The sequence below is a fragment of the Serinus canaria genome, chromosome Z, assembly GCF_022539315.1.
Source record: "Serinus canaria isolate serCan28SL12 chromosome Z, serCan2020, whole genome shotgun sequence".
Classification (NCBI taxonomy): Eukaryota; Metazoa; Chordata; class Aves; order Passeriformes; family Fringillidae; genus Serinus; species Serinus canaria.
This window is the reverse complement of record NC_066343.1, coordinates 64,083,220-64,101,547: the sequence shown is the minus strand read 5'-3', so window position 1 is coordinate 64,101,547 and position 18,328 is coordinate 64,083,220. Positions and strand designations below refer to the sequence as shown.

General features: G+C 34.5%; 1 protein-coding gene across 6 annotated transcripts in view; it reads left to right on the top strand.

Annotated features, from left to right (window-relative positions):
• NIPBL (NIPBL cohesin loading factor) overlaps positions 1–18,328 on the top strand; it is a 157,964-nt gene that overhangs the window by 44,479 nt on the left and 95,157 nt on the right. For all 6 annotated transcript variants that reach the window (XM_030236653.2, XM_050986877.1, XM_030236655.2 and 3 more), the window contains 3 exons: positions 13,001–13,144; positions 15,542–15,707; positions 16,825–16,955. In XM_030236653.2, coding sequence (XP_030092513.1) covers positions 13,081–13,144; positions 15,542–15,707; positions 16,825–16,955 — 361 coding nt within the window. In that variant the 5' untranslated portion in view covers positions 13,001–13,080. The remainder of the gene's footprint in view (positions 1–13,000; positions 13,145–15,541; positions 15,708–16,824; positions 16,956–18,328) is intronic.

Sequence of the window (18,328 nt, the reverse complement as noted above, 5' to 3'; positions counted from 1 at the left end):
CATGATTAGGAAAAAAATGTAGTCTGGGTCCCCTAAATAATTTCCGAAAAGAACTATGCTTTAAATTACTACAGATATAATTACCACTTTAGAGACATGTAGTGTGAATCTTTCCAGTTTCCTCTAATTATCTCAATCTTTTTTCCAGGTAGGATTTATTTGTGTAGATTGCAGATTATATTCACCCTTCATTATGTATGTTACTCAACTTTACTTTAATACTTCCTTTTTTCCCATTATGTGTTAATAAACAATGACATCTTTCTATGTAAATTTACTTCAAAAGAGGTAGACAAACTTACTGGAAATTTTATGTGAGTGACTGACTGCTTATATCTTTCCAAGATTTCTCATCTCACATAATATTCTGGACACGAAATAGCATTTTTATTAGAGGTTTTTCCTGATTTCTGAAGGCTGGATACCAGAATTGCCTTTTGAGCTTTAAACTTGGAATCAGCTTGAGAGCTATGCCATTTCCAGTTATTTTTGCTTCTAGTTGTGAAATTTCTGCTGAGGAGTGATTTTGAAGGACTTCGATTTTTCCAAGACGAACTGAGGTGTAGTAAAGGCATTTCTAAGAACCAGTACCTTAATGATGGGTTGGTTGATTTGTTGGTTATTTATTTATTATCTTGGAATACGATTTTCAGCATCATTCATTCAAACTCTGGATAATCTGTCAAATTTTATGCACTAATTAGCAATAATTCCCTTGGGAGATGGTACTGGCTTGCAAAGTCATGCTGAACACTGCATTAAATTGAGGGAAGTCAGACAGTCATTGTGTCCTCCATGTATTTTCTGTCACAGTTGCAAAGACTATGGCTGTTACTTTGAAACCTGCAAAAAAGTTTCAAGTGGGTCAGATTAGATGTAAAATTTACTTAGGAGAAATTTAGGAATTTGATAAAATATTTTGTTCCTTCAAGGCTTGCGAAGCAAACATTTTATTTGTGAATCTGTATGCTGAGTGTGAATAATGGTTAATTTAGCAGTTGAAAAGCATTGTATTTAGTAATTTAAGAGAAGGGTTCTTGCAAAAGGAGAAATCTAAACTACAGCTACACTCTGATTAGTCAAATAGAAAAGTTAGATACTTGGATGAGTTTTCTTTCAACCACTTCATCTGGTTGTGGAAAGCTTGTTTAACCAAAGTTCTTCATATTTGTAAAAGCAAGAGTAGGAAGCCTATGGCTCATATTGAAAAGCACTTAAAGCTGAGAGCTGAGTGTTGTACAGTTCCATGAATCTGTGAATTGAGAAGAAGAGAAAAGACTTCATTGCATTCACTAATCATGTAGGAAAAAAATGTCTTCATTACAGATATTTCTAATTTTGTTTAAAAAGCCCCTTCCAATTGGAGATATTGAGATACTAATTTCTTTTTGCAAGATGCTTTTTAAAAGCCTCTGGTGGTTTTTGTGTGGTTTGGTTTTTTATTTGTTTTTTACAGTAAAAAATATGACTATTTACTGTACATGCTAGCTGTCTTCAAGCAAGTAACTTACTATCTGCATTCCATCAAAGTAATGCATTAATAGAATTAAAAGCCAAAAGTAAAAACTACTATATGGAATAGCTTTGGAAGTCTTTAGTGTGGAGTTAATTATTCGCATAGTTTGATACAATATCTCAATTACTGATGCTCTTTAACTTGGGGTGACCTTTTCTATCTAGCTGTATATACTCTTGGTCTATGGTGATGTGGTTAATCGTAACTTACTTGGTCTAAAGATTGAGGCTAGTCAGAACTTGTGGAGAAGTTTTTGCTTTGTTACTGTCACTGTCAAGATAAGAACTTTTATTTTCCTTGGGGCCTTGCTCTTAAAAAAAACCACCTCACTGCTTGCTCTTAAAATGAAAATGGAAAAAATTACTACTAGAGCAGGAATTCAAAACTAGAGTGTTCTGTAGTCATTGGAAATACTAATTTTGCTAAAATAATGTTGCTATATGGATTGTTTACACTTTGACTTTGTGAATAGGGAGCCTTAGATTTTGGGAAATTTTTTTTCCTAAGTCTTAAAAAGTATGTTGTCTCAATGGTTGAATTTTTTTTTTATTTATTTATTTTGGTTCTGAGCAAATCAGGTACTTCTGTGTCAGCTTTAATAAATAGTACAGCCAAAGAAAATAAAGTGCATAGTCAATTTGAGTCCCTAGATTTTTTTTTTTAATTGGGAGGGTTTATCTCCCCACTACTCCCCTGCAATTTTTTGGTCATCATGGTGTCCCTGCTTGAGTGGGAGATTGGAGAAGATATCCTCCAGAGGTCACTTCCTTCAGCACCTGTGGGTTTTTTTGAGGTGAGATATAATTTGTAACTTCCTGGATTAGTAGTAGTTCTCTATTCCTTCCTTCTCCTTCAAAGGGTAAGGAGTTGGGGGGAACAAAGAAGGGAAAACAAATGTATGTTCTATGTCTTTGGTATTAGTTGTCATGAACTTTTTATCTCTTTGGTACTGAAAGACATTGTTCAGCTGCAGAGGTGATTGCAATTTGCTGTCCTGTCAAATTTAAAGTGACTTGTTTTCTGCTGTTCTTTGTGTAGTATACTGAAAAGGAAAGCTTTAGAGAAATATCTGCATGGGCAGACAATTTTTTATGCAGTAATGGGATTAAGCATGGACAGAGATAAATGATAAGCATTTGGAGCAGGAGAAAGACAGATCAGGGAACAGTAAGTTTGTGTGTTGTGCCTTCAGTCAGCTAGGTGCTGTTTTCAAATGTTCATAAATGTTTTGGAAAGTGTATCTGTCTTCCTTTTAAGTTACTTGTCCTTGTAACTTCTCTGCATCACCAGAAGCCATATTCCATAAGAGGATGGGAATCCCAGCTGGAGTTACTGCTTAGATTTATCTCATTTTTCCATCTTCCTCCCTGTTCTGAATAAGTGCACAGTTGTGTCTGCGCATCCACCTGTCTGAGCAACTGAGCTGCAGCTTTCTAACTCTGTGACTCAGCCTCACCCTTCAGAGTTGTGTAAGACTGATGAAACAGTTCTAAAGGAATAGAACCGAACCACACTAGAGTACTGTGCTGGTTTTGCATTGGACCCACCCATAGAAGTGATTTTTTCAGAGAGGAGCTGCTGAGAGCCTCTTCTGTGCCTAGCAAAACCAATTGCTGGTTACCTTTGAGAATAAGCATGTTAACAAGCCAATTAAAAGCTAGATGCAGCTTTTAAAGTTTGAACCTGTTTTACCTTCCTCCTAATCCTATCTCCTGGCAAGAAATGAGTAAATATATTCTAGGGGTCCCCTGGTGTTTGGCCAGTTCTAGACCCACCACATGTGCAAAGACATAAAATTTAAAAACATCTATTTTTGATGTGGAAAAAAGGTCAGCAAAAGATAACTTGTTTGGCTCTTTAATTTCATGGACTGTTCAGAAAGCTCTTTGGCCTTGTCTCTTCCAGCCTTGTACTTTGTGGAATTGTTTTGAAATGAGGAGGTAGCCATGACAGATGGGCCATGTTGTGTGTTTTTCAAAAAAGTTGGCTAATGAAGTGAATTTTTTTTCCCCACTCCTCAATTCTCAACTCTTTGTGTCAGTTTATGATCTGCTCTGCTCTTTAAGGTGAAAGTAAGCTACTAGATTGACTAGTTCAGTATTGAAATATTGTACCTCGTCTTCTGTTTTCTATGTTCTGCACACTTTTATTATAGGTTTGTACCAGAAGTTCTGATAGGAAATATACAATGTGTAACTTTAAAATTGGTTTTGTTTCTTGAAAAAACAAATGTGAAGCTAGTTTGTAGGTGTATTATTTGTGTTCAGCTGAACTACTTAAAAATGTATGACTTTGTTCAAATTGGAAACAAAGGCATTGCTCAATCCTTGTCTACTTGACAGTACTTTAGATTTTTTAATGCAAATTAACAGGAGCAATTAATTTAAAGAGGCTTAGTTGAGCTATATTAAACATTTGAGTTTATATTCTCTTTCAGAATTAGTAGCTCCAATTCAGTTTGTTTTATTTTACTATAAAATCAAGTCGCATTTAGTCAGCTCTACTCAGGTATGAAGAAAATTTCCAAACAGCTTTCAGTTAGTTTTGTTAAAGAAAAAAAAAATCAAATGCATGTTTTAGAGAATTTCTATGAAATGGAGATTTTCTTCAAAGTAGTGTGCTTCACTGCATTTGTTTTATACTAACTGGGTCATGGCATTCCTATCCACATAAATAATTACCTTTTGTTTTGCTCTAAATTATGACTTCTACAAGTGTGTTTCACTGTTGACAGCTGTTTCTGTGTTTCTTTGTATAGCTGCAGTACCCAGTGAAGATGAACTGAGAACATTTAAGGTGGACAGGCCACACATTAAAAAACCCCAAGTTTTTTTCTGCATAACCAACATAATTTCATTTAATTGTTCTTGATTGAATGTTTGTTTATGATCTGGCAGTGGTAAGTTAGAAAACTTTGGAAGCTGCAAAGCTTAACCTTGATGGAAGCATGAGCTTACCTTAGGCTGTGAACAGCATAGCTAAGTACTTGATGCATTACCTGTGTAGTTTTGGTTTCGATTTGTAGCATCCGCAGGCTATCAAGAGTAAAATGTGGAAGATGGTCAGTAAGGTGAGACACCACTTCAGAGGAAGTTTTTTTTTTAAATATATCCCTTCTTTCAGTACAGTTTAAGTGAGTTTAAGAAACTTCTGTTGTGTTTTTGCCGCAGCTGTAGGAGAACCAGCAGCAGCAACAGAAGTTATGAATGACATAGGACGCTTTCATAGGTACCACTGTGAACCCATCCCCAGACCTACAAGGGCCAAACATCAAAACCAAACACCAAAATAATATTTTTCCTAGCTGTTGAGAGATTTCAGATTGTTACTGTCTAGCCCAAATTGCTCATGGTATGCTGGTCTTCATTCGAGCTTAGTTTATTAGCAGTTATTCCAACACAATACATCTAGATGTTGCATGCACGATGCTTCAGGGTTTATTAATAGCCTTTTAAATGTGTTTGATTTTTTTTTCCCCCAGCTATTCTTCATTTGTTATCTGTGCTGTTTTTGCCCTCATTGTGCTTCGGAAGTTTAACTGACTAGAGTGTGTGCAGAATTGGGAAAAAGGACTATCTTGGCTGACTAGTGATACTGTTTCATAGGCTTATTTGTAGTTTCTTTGTTTATAATGTTAATAGGGATTGAACTAAATAGGATAGGAAGATAATTTTCTAAATGCCATAAAGGAAAACGTCCGGGAATCCTGACACTAATTGTAGTTACAAAGTCGTGGAGTTTTACAGTTTTAGCATAGGTAGATTGGATGGTGTATGTTCAACAGGCTTATGTAATTTGCAGTTTTAGAACACAAACGTGAACTAATATCAGCTATCAAACATATGAAAAGTTTAATCTCTTGAAGTCTCTATGCAGTTACTGTATGTTTTTTTGCAAGTTACCTTTGCTCTTGTGTTCAACCTTCTGAAGCAATATGTTTTTGCAAGATTAGTAATCTTAATTAAACTGTTAAATTCCATTGATTATTTAGGGGTTTTGTCTCTTAAATGTTAGCATACTTTCCTTTAGAGCGTATATGCTCTGTATGCTGCATAAACAATATATAATACCTCATAAAAATGAACCAAACAGAAAAAATTTTCAGAAAGGAATGCTATAAAATTACAAAAATGCTGTAATTGTGCAAATACGTACAGTAGGACAGTATAACCAAAGCTCTTTGTGTTTCTGCGCACAGTCACTAAAATCACCAATTAATTTAATAGTTTTCTACCTATTGATCATTAGTCATCTCTTTATCTGTAAGTTCCTCAGCTTAATAATTTTGGAAAGGATCAACATCAGCAAATTTCAGTTATCCTTAGAAGGGCTGGAAGCCTCAAGACAATTTAGTTTGTGAAATATTAGTTGTGGAATAGAGGAGATTTTTGTGTTCCCATTGAGAAAGAGAGCTGTAGCATGTGCTGTCTCTCTTCATCCAGCAGCTGAGATGTGTGGGAGTGGATTTGATACGAGAGAGGGAAACTGGATATGTTACAGAGGGCTAGTTGAGAGTCTTTGCATGAAGGAACTGCTTCATTGTGTTTAGAGCATGAGGGGAGGTAATACAGCAATTCAGAAGAGAAGCATCTTAACTCCCTGCAGTGCTGTATAGCATCTCTCTTGTATGTGGGAGAAGTTAAAAAACAGGCCACAAGATTAATATTAGGACAAACAAAATAACATATCAATATTAATTGCAGTATGAAGAGGCACTGATGTGTTTTTGAAATGCAGCTTACTAAATCTGTTTATATAGAGTTTTATGTTTGTGTTTATGTGGATTGCTAGAGAAATGGTATACTGGTGAATCTGTTTTCTTAGAGTATATGGAAGAAGTTTGGAGGGATTTTAATTTATTTTCAAAGTCAAAAAAAGAGGCAAAAATTGTGTGTCATGAAGACTTGTATAAAATCAGCTGCTGCTCAAGAGATTAATTTCATACCAGTTTTGTTTTGTAAAGGTTATGAAGCATCTGAGAGAGTTCAAGGGCAGAAATGCAAAATTAAAAATTTGAAGAGACTACTGTATTAAGTAGGTTTGGTTCAGTTTTTAATCACTAAGCTTTTAGTCTGTTAAGTTCCAGCTCAATAAAAGATCAAAAAGCCTTTAAAATAAAAGTCAGTACACAGTTGTGTTTAGGAAAGGGTAGCACTACTAACAGCTAACATGAGACATTCCAGAAACTTGAAAAAAAACAAGCTACTACTTCCTCCCTAATACCTGCCACGACTATTTTATTAATGAAGATGCGTATTGCAACCTTAAGTATTCTCCATTTGGCAGAGCTGACTTCAGTGAACTCTTTAATTTTCTTTTGCTCTTCTATACATCCCTTAGCTATTTTCTTCCAGTAAAGTGAACTGTATCTAATATCAGCCACTGATACGTGCCTGAGCAAGCACAAGGGCTATGCTTACTCAAAAGAGCTTTGCTTTCTTAACTGGAGTAAAAATTGCATGTGGAAAGTGTACTGCAGATGAGAAATAAATGTATGAGCTACTGAAGTAGGTTGATGTTTTCCCTTCATGTTTGTTTCTCAGTGATGGTTAGTATCATGACTGCTCCATTTCACAAGGTTTGCCCAGTCCCACTTCTCAAGCCTATCTGGGTCCTTCTGAATGACCCCATCCCTCCACGTGGCATTGCGTCACACAGCTCAGAGTCATCAGCAAACTTGCCATGGCTGTGTTCAGTCCCACTGTCCCACAGATCTGTAAAGATGCATATTACTTATAGGCATCTGTTCTCTGCAAATGGCCTGGTCTAAATCTGACCATGGTCCAATTGTGTCAACTCCCTTTATTTCTTTCCCCAGGAAGAGTTTTTGCAGGGTCAGAGCACAACTGATGCTTACCCTGGTAGAAATATATGTGCTCCTGCATTAGGGGGTGTCTTTCACTGAACCCACAGATCAATCTTATTCTGTGTGTGGTTTCACTGCTTGTGCTGGGATTTCTCTTCTTGTGCATTGTGGTGTCACTGCCACTGGTATGGCATGGGTAAGACAGACATCGGTGTGATTGTTTATCAAATCAGAGCAGCAGATCCCAAAGGAATGCGGTAGTAATTACAGATTAAGAAGCTGGCTGCTTTAATTTTTTTTCCCTAAAGATTGCTTTATCCTGGTAAGCAACTTACAGTTGTACAGTATAGTACTTCTCACTAAGTTTTTTTTTCTTAAATTGATTGTAGTTTGTGTTAATTTGAGCACCTAATATAGGAAAACACATTATGCTAATACTGGTTTAGAAGGTAGGTAAGGAAGGTAGGTACTGGTTTGTACTAGGTAATCCTTATCTCAGACTTCTTCATTTTTCACTTGTTTTGTCAGCTTCACTGTTTCTGCCGTCTGGTTACTTTATGAATGAAACATACAGATTTCACTAGTACATACACATATACACACCGTTCCATGCTTTCACACCCCCTTTTTCTTTACCTCCACCCACATGCAGCAACCACCTCTTTGGCTGTCAACTTAAATAAATATACAGTGTCTTCACGTTTCTTGTGTTACTATTTTAACCTTAGCTGCATCGGGCAGCTGATTAATAAATGTTCACTCTTCATTTCCAACACTGACTTTTTCTGAGATTGAATTAGCTTTAAATGCTTTATATTATAAAGGTGTATGCTTGCCCCTTCGCAGATACTTAAGTATTAGATTATGTTTTGTCAACTATATCTCCTTCTTTAGTATGTTTTTTGAAATATTTTTGAAAGCATTTCGTTCTGGAAAGTAGTCATTGTATAAAACTGTAGCTCTGGAATAGAAACCAGAAATCTGCCCTCTTGTGGATAAATCTCTCTGATGTACCTCAGTTGCAGTATCTTACCTGAATGACAACTAAAGGATATTAATTGATTCTCTTTGTGATTCTCATTCTTTAAGCATTTTTTAAGGGTAGTTCATGGACTGATAGATAGGAGAGATTTGTGTAGTAACAAACAACAAAAGTAGTTTATTGCAAAATGTAGAAGTTTAAAACTGACTGTGAGACAAATATTCGTAAATTTGTGATTCAGGTTTGCTGATTTAAAACAAAAGAAAATGTCCACTCTTCATCTAAATTATGAATTAGCTAATACATAGTAATACTAGTTTAATTTTCTTATGCAGATGAAGAAAAGTCAAGAACATGATTTTGTGGTTATATCTATATGATGTTACTTAACATATAGGAAACTGAAACTGCTTTTTAAAGTACTTTCATGCTAAATAAAGGTTTCATAATCTAAGCAAAATAAAACAAGACTATTTGAAGTACTCTACTTAATAGAATGTATTTTAAAAAGAAAAGCATAGATATCTAATATCATAGTTTTTCTTTAACATTTAATTTTAATCCACCTTTTTACTTCTTGAAAAATATCGGGTTACTTACATATAATACATTGTTTTAAATCTGAAGCTACAATAAGTTAAAGAATACCCTGGAGAATGAGAAATGAAACATTTAAATGTACATAGGAAACTGCCCTGTACTGAGATTGGTTACTTATCTCTGCTGTGCTGCTGAGCCTTTTTGTATTATTGCATAAACAGGTTTTTCCTTTTGGTTTTTTTTACTCTTCTCATGCATGCACATGGCAAAGTTGTGGAAAACCAAGTATTTTTGTTATAGACACGACAATTTCTCAACCAAGAGGAATGTTTCATAAATGCAGAGCTTGTACCGTTATATGATAACCAGTGGTCAAAGTCCTCTCATCATTTAATTGATAGTTAAATGCTGCAATATCTGAAAAAATACAACTGCAGTTTGTTTCTGTTTCTTATTTTATTTTTACAGGGTCATTTTTTTGTTTTGTTTTCTTGTGTTATTTCTTTTCCTTTTATTCTTGTAGTTTCCCTTTGCTGGATGTCAGTTTCTGTTCTTAAATTGTTCCCAACTTACTTTCATCCTCTCTTCCTCCCTTAGTTTTGCCTTTGCAGTAAAGGGTAACATAGATAATTAAAAAAATAAAAAAAGGAAAACTTACTAAAATAACACTTTAAATTTGTATTTATTAACCCCAGCCTAAACTTTTTTTTATACTACTTTTCTTGCTATGTTGGCTTGGATATTCTATATTAGTGTATATTATGATGGTAACTTTTTCCTGCGTTATTCTTTAGATATGCTGTCATTTCACTGTTTTCCTTTCACTGAGGGATTCTTTGTGTTGCTTCCTTTGTGCACTGCAGTTCCTTCCTCACAAAAATGTCTTCTGTGGTATCCATTCTTTCTTATAAAGATAAGAGTATAAACAAGAGTATAAATACCTATATACTGAATATACAAGACCTCATACATTTATATAGACTGGATTTTTTGTACTCTTTCTGAACTACTACACTACAGCCTAATGCATTGGTTAAAAGTCTTCCCCTGCAGATCTTTGATTTCCTTAATTCAGCTAATATAGCTAACAGTTTCATTTTTTGTTAAAGGGTGAAAATATTACAGTATTTTTAACAATTATTGAACAATCCTGGCAATGGGAAATTTTTAGATATTGAAAATGATTGTACGTCTTGACTAATAATAAGCTGCTACAGGTAGGGGAGAAAAACCCCAACAAAACTTGTCTAACAGTCAAGCTATTGTTACATGCTGTACTGATGTTTTATATGGAAAAACCTATACTGTCTTGAGCTGTCAATCTTTATTTTCCTAGCTGCTTGAGATTTTAAAATCTTAAAATTAATGGGTTTTCTTACGTTCTCAGTAGCATCAAATTTGAGCTGTAGTTTCACTGGATCTTGGTCTCTGCTTATGGATTTGAATCCTGCCTTGTTTGCCAGTATTATAACAGATGCAATTTTGCCCTCAACATGACAGATGTAGTATTTGGACCCAGATATTACTATATGGTTTCTTCATGTTGTGTTTGTTTTGTAAACTAATCCCTTTACTTAATCCCATCAGTCTCTCTTTCTCTTTTGTTTATTCTCATCTGTTTATTCATTTCATCATGCTTACAGAAACTTCATAATGTCAGAGATGGAGTACTTGAATTTCCATGCTTAGCCCCCAGCTGTTGCAGACAACCACATCCTGTCCCTTCTATAACATCTGTACAATCCATCTTTGAAGTAGGGGTGTTGCTTATTTCTACTAATGTAAGGTTGTTGGAGAAATTGGCAACTCTGATGGTGAAAAACTGCGTTCTGGTTTTCTTCTTGCTTGCATTTATGTGCTCATTTATTGTTGTGTTAGCATTGCTCTGTGGCTTTCTTCCTTTGTAGCCTTCTTTGACTGCCTTAGAGAGAGCAACCACATCCCCTCTTGACCTTTGTTTTGTTAGTCAAACAAACCAACCCCTTTTCTCTTACAAAAAAAGTTTGCTTTTCCCCTGCTCACTGCACTTATTCCACTCTGAGGTCTGGACCTTGCCAGGTTCAGGTTCTTAACATGTATCTGTGGAGAAGATTTCTAATTTAAAGTGTCTGATTTTGGAGGAATTATTCCCATATAACGTCTCTATAAATTTCCTTATTATGTCAGTAATACTTGAATTAGGAATGAACTTGAATTAGGAGTGACAGTTTCTGTGTTAACAGCTTTCTCATGTGATGAGGAAGTGAAAGTGAATAGGCCTTTTTTTTCTTGTATTTGTTTCTGTGCTATATAAAAATTTCCAATAATACTGGCTAGTGACATAGAAACTGCATCCTTTAATGCAGTTTCAGATGGGAGAAGTCATCAGACATGACATTTTTATCGTAAATACAATTTATGTGTGAAAGGTGTTCTTTAGTTTCTAGGCTTTCAGTGAAAACTTGGATTTTAAAAGTGTTATCTCCTGTGTGTTTATTGCTGCAGACTCATTTTGGGACTCTTTTAGAGTATTTTCTTTGATTCTTAAAATTTCTTTTTTAAGAATTGCTTATTTGTGGAACTAGGCAACCACTGAAATGCTGCATATATTTCTATTCATTTAGGGTAAAAAAACCTTGGGTATTGAGTAATACTTGAAACTGTTCTGATGAAGTTTTCTCCTGGATTAAAAACACGGCAATCCACACAGAGTGTCTGTCTGTAGCATTTTCCTTACTGACTAGATTTCTGTATTGGCAATGTACTGCATTTTTAATTTTAAAAAAGTAATTTAGGTTAGAATGAGACTGTGGCAGGTGTGGCAAAGGAAGTCAACTCACTATCAGTTCTGTTTAACCTCAGTTTTTCGAAGAACGTGCAGATAGGGAAACTTTGAAAAGGTAATTTCTTTGGCTGATAAAAACTTTGAGCACAAAAAGCCTTCTAACATTTCTTTTCCTTGTCTTGGAGTCTGTATGTATTTATAAGCAGTGGTGCTTTATATATTGCCTTATTTTGCCATGTTGGTGTCGCATAAGAAAGAATGTTACTAAGAAACATTACTAAGGAAATTATAAGGATCCCTTGATTTGTATGTATTTTATATGCAGTTATCAAAAACTATAAGGATCTAGTGGTTTGTTTGTATTTTATATGTAATTCTCAAAAATGTAGGCTTGTAAAGTAAGTAAATAATGATTTCAGTATTTCAGTAGATAAGAGAAATGGTTATGTAAGGACTCTTTACTGTTTCCCAAACTGTCAACACAAGTGCCTGTCTGCAACAGGTAACTACATATGAAATTCCTTTAATGTCTTCAGAAATGTCATGCCAATTTCACAATATACTAGGGGATTAGAGTGTGTTATGTTTGATGGTTTGGAACAGCATTTTTTGGGTTTCTTTTAGCAGTGTGAACTTCCTTGCTTTGAGATCTTTATAATTAGTGAAATCCAAGTGAACTAATTTCTTTTTCTGTTGTTGAATACAAAATGTCCCATTTTACAGGAAGGAAGTGAGCTAATTCAGTGGTGGTAAAACCACTGAATTAGTGGTGGTTTTCTCCCCAAGAGCAGTAATTAGAATTTCTGGCAGTAGTTTGACCAGACAGTTAGGCATTGAAGAGATATTATCAAATCAATTTTGAAATAGCTACTACTTCTATAATGTACTTAGATTTTGTATTTGTCAGTATGTTTGCTTCTTTATTTTTGAATCTGTAAATTATTCCTTTTAGTTTCACTAGTCTCTTCATGAAAATGTCTCCTTCTGCAATACTGGGAAATAAATGTAACAGCTAATTACTTAAACTGGTTATGCATTAAGTGTGATTACACTTCAGCATGAAGTAACTAAAAGATTTGTTACAAGTTTTTGAGTCAGTGTTGAATAATCTGACCAAATTTTTTTAATTGCCTTAGCTTGCATTTTTTTTTTTTTTTTTTTTTTTTTTTTTCTGAAGGGGTTGCTTCTGAGACCAGAAGGAAGCTTGCCCTTTAGTTGGATAATGCCACTTGTTACTTAGAATCTATACTGTTCTATCCACTCTTGAAAAAATTTACTTAGTATGCAGCTAAAGGTAGTATGGTCTGTTTCATTTATGTTAATGAATGTAAGATTTTTTAAAAGTAAATTGAAAGATTTTATTTGCTTTTATTCTTTTTGTTTTGTGTTTAGTGCTTGGGAGATGGGAAGTAATGATAGCTGGCACCTGAACTGAAATATCCGTGTAGGCACTACTCTCCCAGAACTTCAGGATGAATGGGGATATGCCTCATGTTCCCATCACTACTCTTGCAGGGATTGCTAGTCTTACAGACCGTAAGTACTCTTCTTTTTCTCATCTTTACTATGCTTTTTTCCTACCTCTTTGGTAAATATCTGCATTTTTAAAATTCTAAAAAAAATTTTATTTTTAAAGTTCTTACAGTTAAATCTGTTTAAAATCAGACTCATCGTTAAATATGCTAGCCTTTTTATTGCTTTAATTGCAAAAGTCTATCCAAAAAAACCATGCATATTTAAGCATAAAGTGAAATGCAGGTTAAAAATAATCCTTAAGGAAAACTGAAACAAAATATAGGAATTCATTATTTGTTTGCAGTATCATTTAGTAACATATCTGGGTACCATACAAATAAAGATAAATATATTTATGATAAAGTACTTCTAAAACATGCATCACATCATCTATACTAAAAAGACAGAGAACGGGATTAGACTGATGTGCTACTAATCAAGCGAGTTGTAGAATATACTGAATATACTTGAAAACTAGTTCATTAATTTTGAACTAGTTAATAGGGGCATAAAATGACTGCTAGAATAAAAATAAGCAGCTGAACCTGAGTCTTTTTTCTTTGCTATTCACCCTGCAAAGGGAGCATGTGGAGTGTGTGTGCTGACTTGAAGTATGTTAGGAAGACAAAATGCAAGGAAAGAAAAATAAAAGTATTTACATTACAAGCCGATATTGACACAAAACCAAATCATTATAATGTGACCAAAAAATAATTTCTACTGAAAACTAAGAGATTTGTTATTCTCTAGTGAGGACCTGGAACAACCATTTCAGAGAGGCATCTTGTTTATATAGTGTAAGAAAGATTTTGTAGATCAGTTGTCTGTCTGAGGATAATTGGACTCAGATGCTTCTTCTAAGCACTTTTGTTGTTACACTGTTGAAAATTGGAGGCTTTCTAAGAAACCCTGGTAGTATATATCTAGCAGTTGAATTTAATTGCTCACAGTAAAAAAGGCAGATGTTTTGGAGGCAAAACCCACTTCATATACTTCTGGTATATTCTGAAGTATTGAAGTGAAAGGTGCAGGTTATGTATTTAATGTCTGTATGACCATATCTGTCTAATATCAGACCATCAGGAAGCAAATAGTTGGTTTCTGGCTGTGGACAGTTTTCCAGAATTAAATGTTTGCAGGTAAGGTTGTATAACTGGTGGAAATCACTGATCAGACTCTGGTGCAAGAGTTCTTTTAAACACTGAACTGAAATGGAAAAGGCCAGTTGCCCTGAAAACATGGATTATATGAAGCCTGAAGGCAGTAGAGTAGGCTAGCTAAATTTATGCTAAAATGTAATTTATATGTTTTGCTGATTTTGCTAATTTTTCCAAGTTTCAGGCACATTCAAGGTAATCTGTTGCAAGTAATGAAAGCTAGTGATATTAATATATTACAAAATTTTATTTGAATTGCAATTTATTCCTAAGTACAGCAATGATATTCATTATAAGGGGTAAAAATGCTGGAATCACCCACTTTTTAAAGTTCAAAATACGAAAGAACCAAAAATATGTTTCACTTAGATTGGGGTTTTTTTTCTGAAATCATTTTTAATAGTTCAGTTAAAATCTTGATCTCATGGATGTGATCAGCCTGGTAACTTGCAGTTAGAGTTAGCTTGTTTTCCTGAACCAAATGAGGTGACGTTACTCTTTATCTAGCCTTTTCACCTCTCCTGCCTTAACCTCCTCTGGTCTCTGTAATTCTACAATCATCTGGTCAAGCCTTCTTAAATGTACTCTTCCTTGTTATGTCTTCAGATCTAAGAATGCCCTAAGAAATTGAAGTGTGCTTATAACCTGATTGAAATAGTGTTATCACTAAATCTTTTCATAAGATTTATGAGTAAGTTTTTCTGACTGAATTGGCATTTCAGTGAACACACCAAGCAACAATACTAAAGAGAAGATGTTTACATAAGAATAAATACAAGAAGAAAAGAGTAAACTGAGAATTTAATTAGTGCATTTAATTGATTGTTGGGTTATTTGTCTTTTTTGATGGGTTGTGTCCTTTTTGTTTTTCTTTAAAGACTTTATTATAAAGTGATTAAATGTTGAGACCAGAGAAGAAAACTGAAATCCTCAATGCCCTTACAGTACTGCATGTAACTACAAACATTTTGCATTTCCTTTTTTTTTATTCATGCTTTTGGCTCCAGGGGAAAGGTGCCATAGCATAATAAAGAGCTTAATATGTGGGAATGTTTAGAGAGTCCAGTGTGGATATATGTGAATTTACACAAATTAACAGGAATTAACAAAAATTCAGAAGTGTTCCCTGTGTTTTAAATCTAGTTGTCAGGTTTCCTTTCTTAATCTCGTAAGACAGTGAAGCGGTGTCCACATTTGTGTGTTTGTGTCTCAGGAAATGATTCTGAATTTGTTCCTGTTTTGCCATGTTTTCTAATAACAGTTTTGAACCAGCTGCCTCTTCCATCACCTTTACCTGCTACCACAACAAAAAGCCTGCTTTTCAATGGACGGATAGCTGAAGAGGTGAACTGCCTTCTTGCTTGCAGGGATGAAAATCTGGTTTCACAGCTTGTCCACAGTCTCAATCAGGTGTCAACTGATCACATGTATGTATTTTGAATTTCTACAACAGATCACCATCCTTACTTCTTGAAATCAAAATTTACTGGATTGAGAAGGATGTTTATGAGAATATGAAAATTAGAATATGCAGGTTTTTCCTTAGGCTAGCCTAGTAACTGGCTGCATTTTAAGAGTCATATGTTTCATTCAGACAATGTTAATAATTGTCCATCAGCCCTTATGCCTAACTGTGGAATTATTTTGCAGATCTAATGTTTATTCCCTTCTTGATAGGTTAGAGTGCAGACTTTATGGAGTTGATTGTGCAATACTAATTTGCGTTCAAATCAGTCACTAATGTGCATACACAAATTGCATACCCAAAAGAAAATTTTTGACACCTGCATCAATTGTGATTAGGTATTGAACTTAAGTAGTTTAACAACTGAGCCAATCAAGTATATGCTAATGTGTTCTCTTTTTGTTATTTTTTTTTATTTCTCCCTGGTGTCCCTTGAATTGTTTTATGTTGACAGTCCTGTCATTTCCTTGCTTGTTTTGTTCAAATGGAAGTAGCTTTTAAAAGTCCTCAAAGCATACAAGAAGTGAGTGCACAAATGCATTTATAGAAAATCCATTGCGTTTCTTTATGTTTCAGAGGGAATCCTGTGATCTCAAAGAGAAGCCTATTTCCCCTTTTCAAAATAAAAAGATTTTCAAAGCATTGGGTTGAAACCTGAATGTTATACATTCATACATATGTTATTTTCACTCCTACAGTAATATGTTCTTGATGATATGCCAAAGTGTTCTTTGTAGAGAAGACTACAATATAAAAATGGGCCTAAGAAACTTCTTATGAGGATCTTAAACTGACAGCCACATATATGTAGGAGCTTAGTAACAGAAAATGATTGTGAGGACTTGCAGGAATATTTCTTCTGCCATTCCTTAAGGAAGAGGGTGAAAAAACTAGAAGCAGGAAGCAGTGCTTTGCAGACTTGATTTTTCCTATATTTTAACAGTAAATTGTCTTCTTTCATTTTGGTTTTGGTTTTTTCCTTTGGTTTTTTTGGTTTCTGTTTTTTTTTACTTGACTCATAGTTTCTTATAATTTGAAAATGCATTTGCCTCTTTATTTGCTTACTTCCACAATTCCAGAGAGTTGAAAGATAACCTTGGCAGTGATGATCCAGAAGGAGATATACCAGTCTTGCTGCAGGCTATTCTGGCAAGGAATCCTAATGTTTTCAGGGAGAAAAGCATGCAAAACAGATACGGGGTACAAAGCGGTAAGGATTTTTGATTATCTATTGATTAATTTTATGTTGTTCTGTAAATCTAGGGGGCTGATACTAACCACAAATATATATGGAGCACAGCGGTCGTATTTATGCCTTGTCTTGTGTTGGTAGTGATTTAAAGCTATGTACCTTAACATCTTCTAAGAGCAATTGTATAGTAAAAAGATGGAAAATAAAAGCTACCGTGTATTCTAAAAAAGGTTTAATTCCACCTCAAAGTTTAATCTCTAGATAAGTAATTGGATTTTATTTTGAAACCATTTTATTTTGAATTTTTTATGCCTAGGTTCATATGTTTGTCTTGGTAAATACTTGAAGTTGAAAACATATGCGTTGATCTTACTGAAAATCTGTATGATTATAATGTATCATTGCAGAGAGTGTTCTTAACTGTTCTGGAGTAAGGAATAAGGTTGAATGAGGCATCCTTAATAGCTCCTCCCTGCCATTCCTCATCTTAGTAACTTGTGGTGCCGTACAGCTCTAAGCTGTTTATGAATTTTGGGAGACTAAAACCTTATGCATCTTTTCATAAATGTCAATTACTTCAATAATTTTTTTTACATTTATACAAGAACTCAAGTGCACTTTTGCGTGTAAAAGCAAAAAACTTCACACATGCACTTTTTTAATAAGAATATGTATCTAACTGAAAAATCACCTGCTGTTGAGCCATCCTAGTTAAAGCATGTATGCTGCTGTAATACAGTTTAGTTGTACAAGAATTTTTATGTAACTTGTAACCTGAGTTATGATTTTATGAAGTGCATTCTTTTCCATTTGGTAGGAGTGCTAAAATGGGTTTATGCATATTGCTTTTTTACAAGAAGAAAAATTGTAGTAATACTGGGAGTAATATGTAAGCAATCTCATTCTAGTAATGGTTCTACAAGGATGGTGTTTTCTGTGCTGTGTAGTAATATGACAACAATGTGAAAAAGTACTGTAGTGCTAATGGCCGCAGACTAATTTCAAATCTATTTCAGACCCAGTGTTTGGGGCTTGTTTTTACTTTTTTTCATTGCATCGTTATTACATATACAGTTACTTGTCTGGAAGCTTTGGAAAACCTGTTTTTCGCTGTTGGGGAGTTTAGTTTAGTTTTGTTTTTTCCTTTCCTTTTTTTCTTTTACATTAACTGGACTGGGCCTTCCATGTCTTGCCTCTGCCATCCCGAAGAGAGAGAAGTGAGAGCTTTCCATCACAGATTAAGTTAATTAGAGGATTTTTTTTTAAATTGCATTCGAAAATTAATTATATGTTTTCTGTCATTCTTTTAACCCAGAAACTACCACATTTGTGATTCAAAGCATGTTTTAAATTAGGGAGGAGAAAACAAATAGATGTATTTCTAAAGTCCT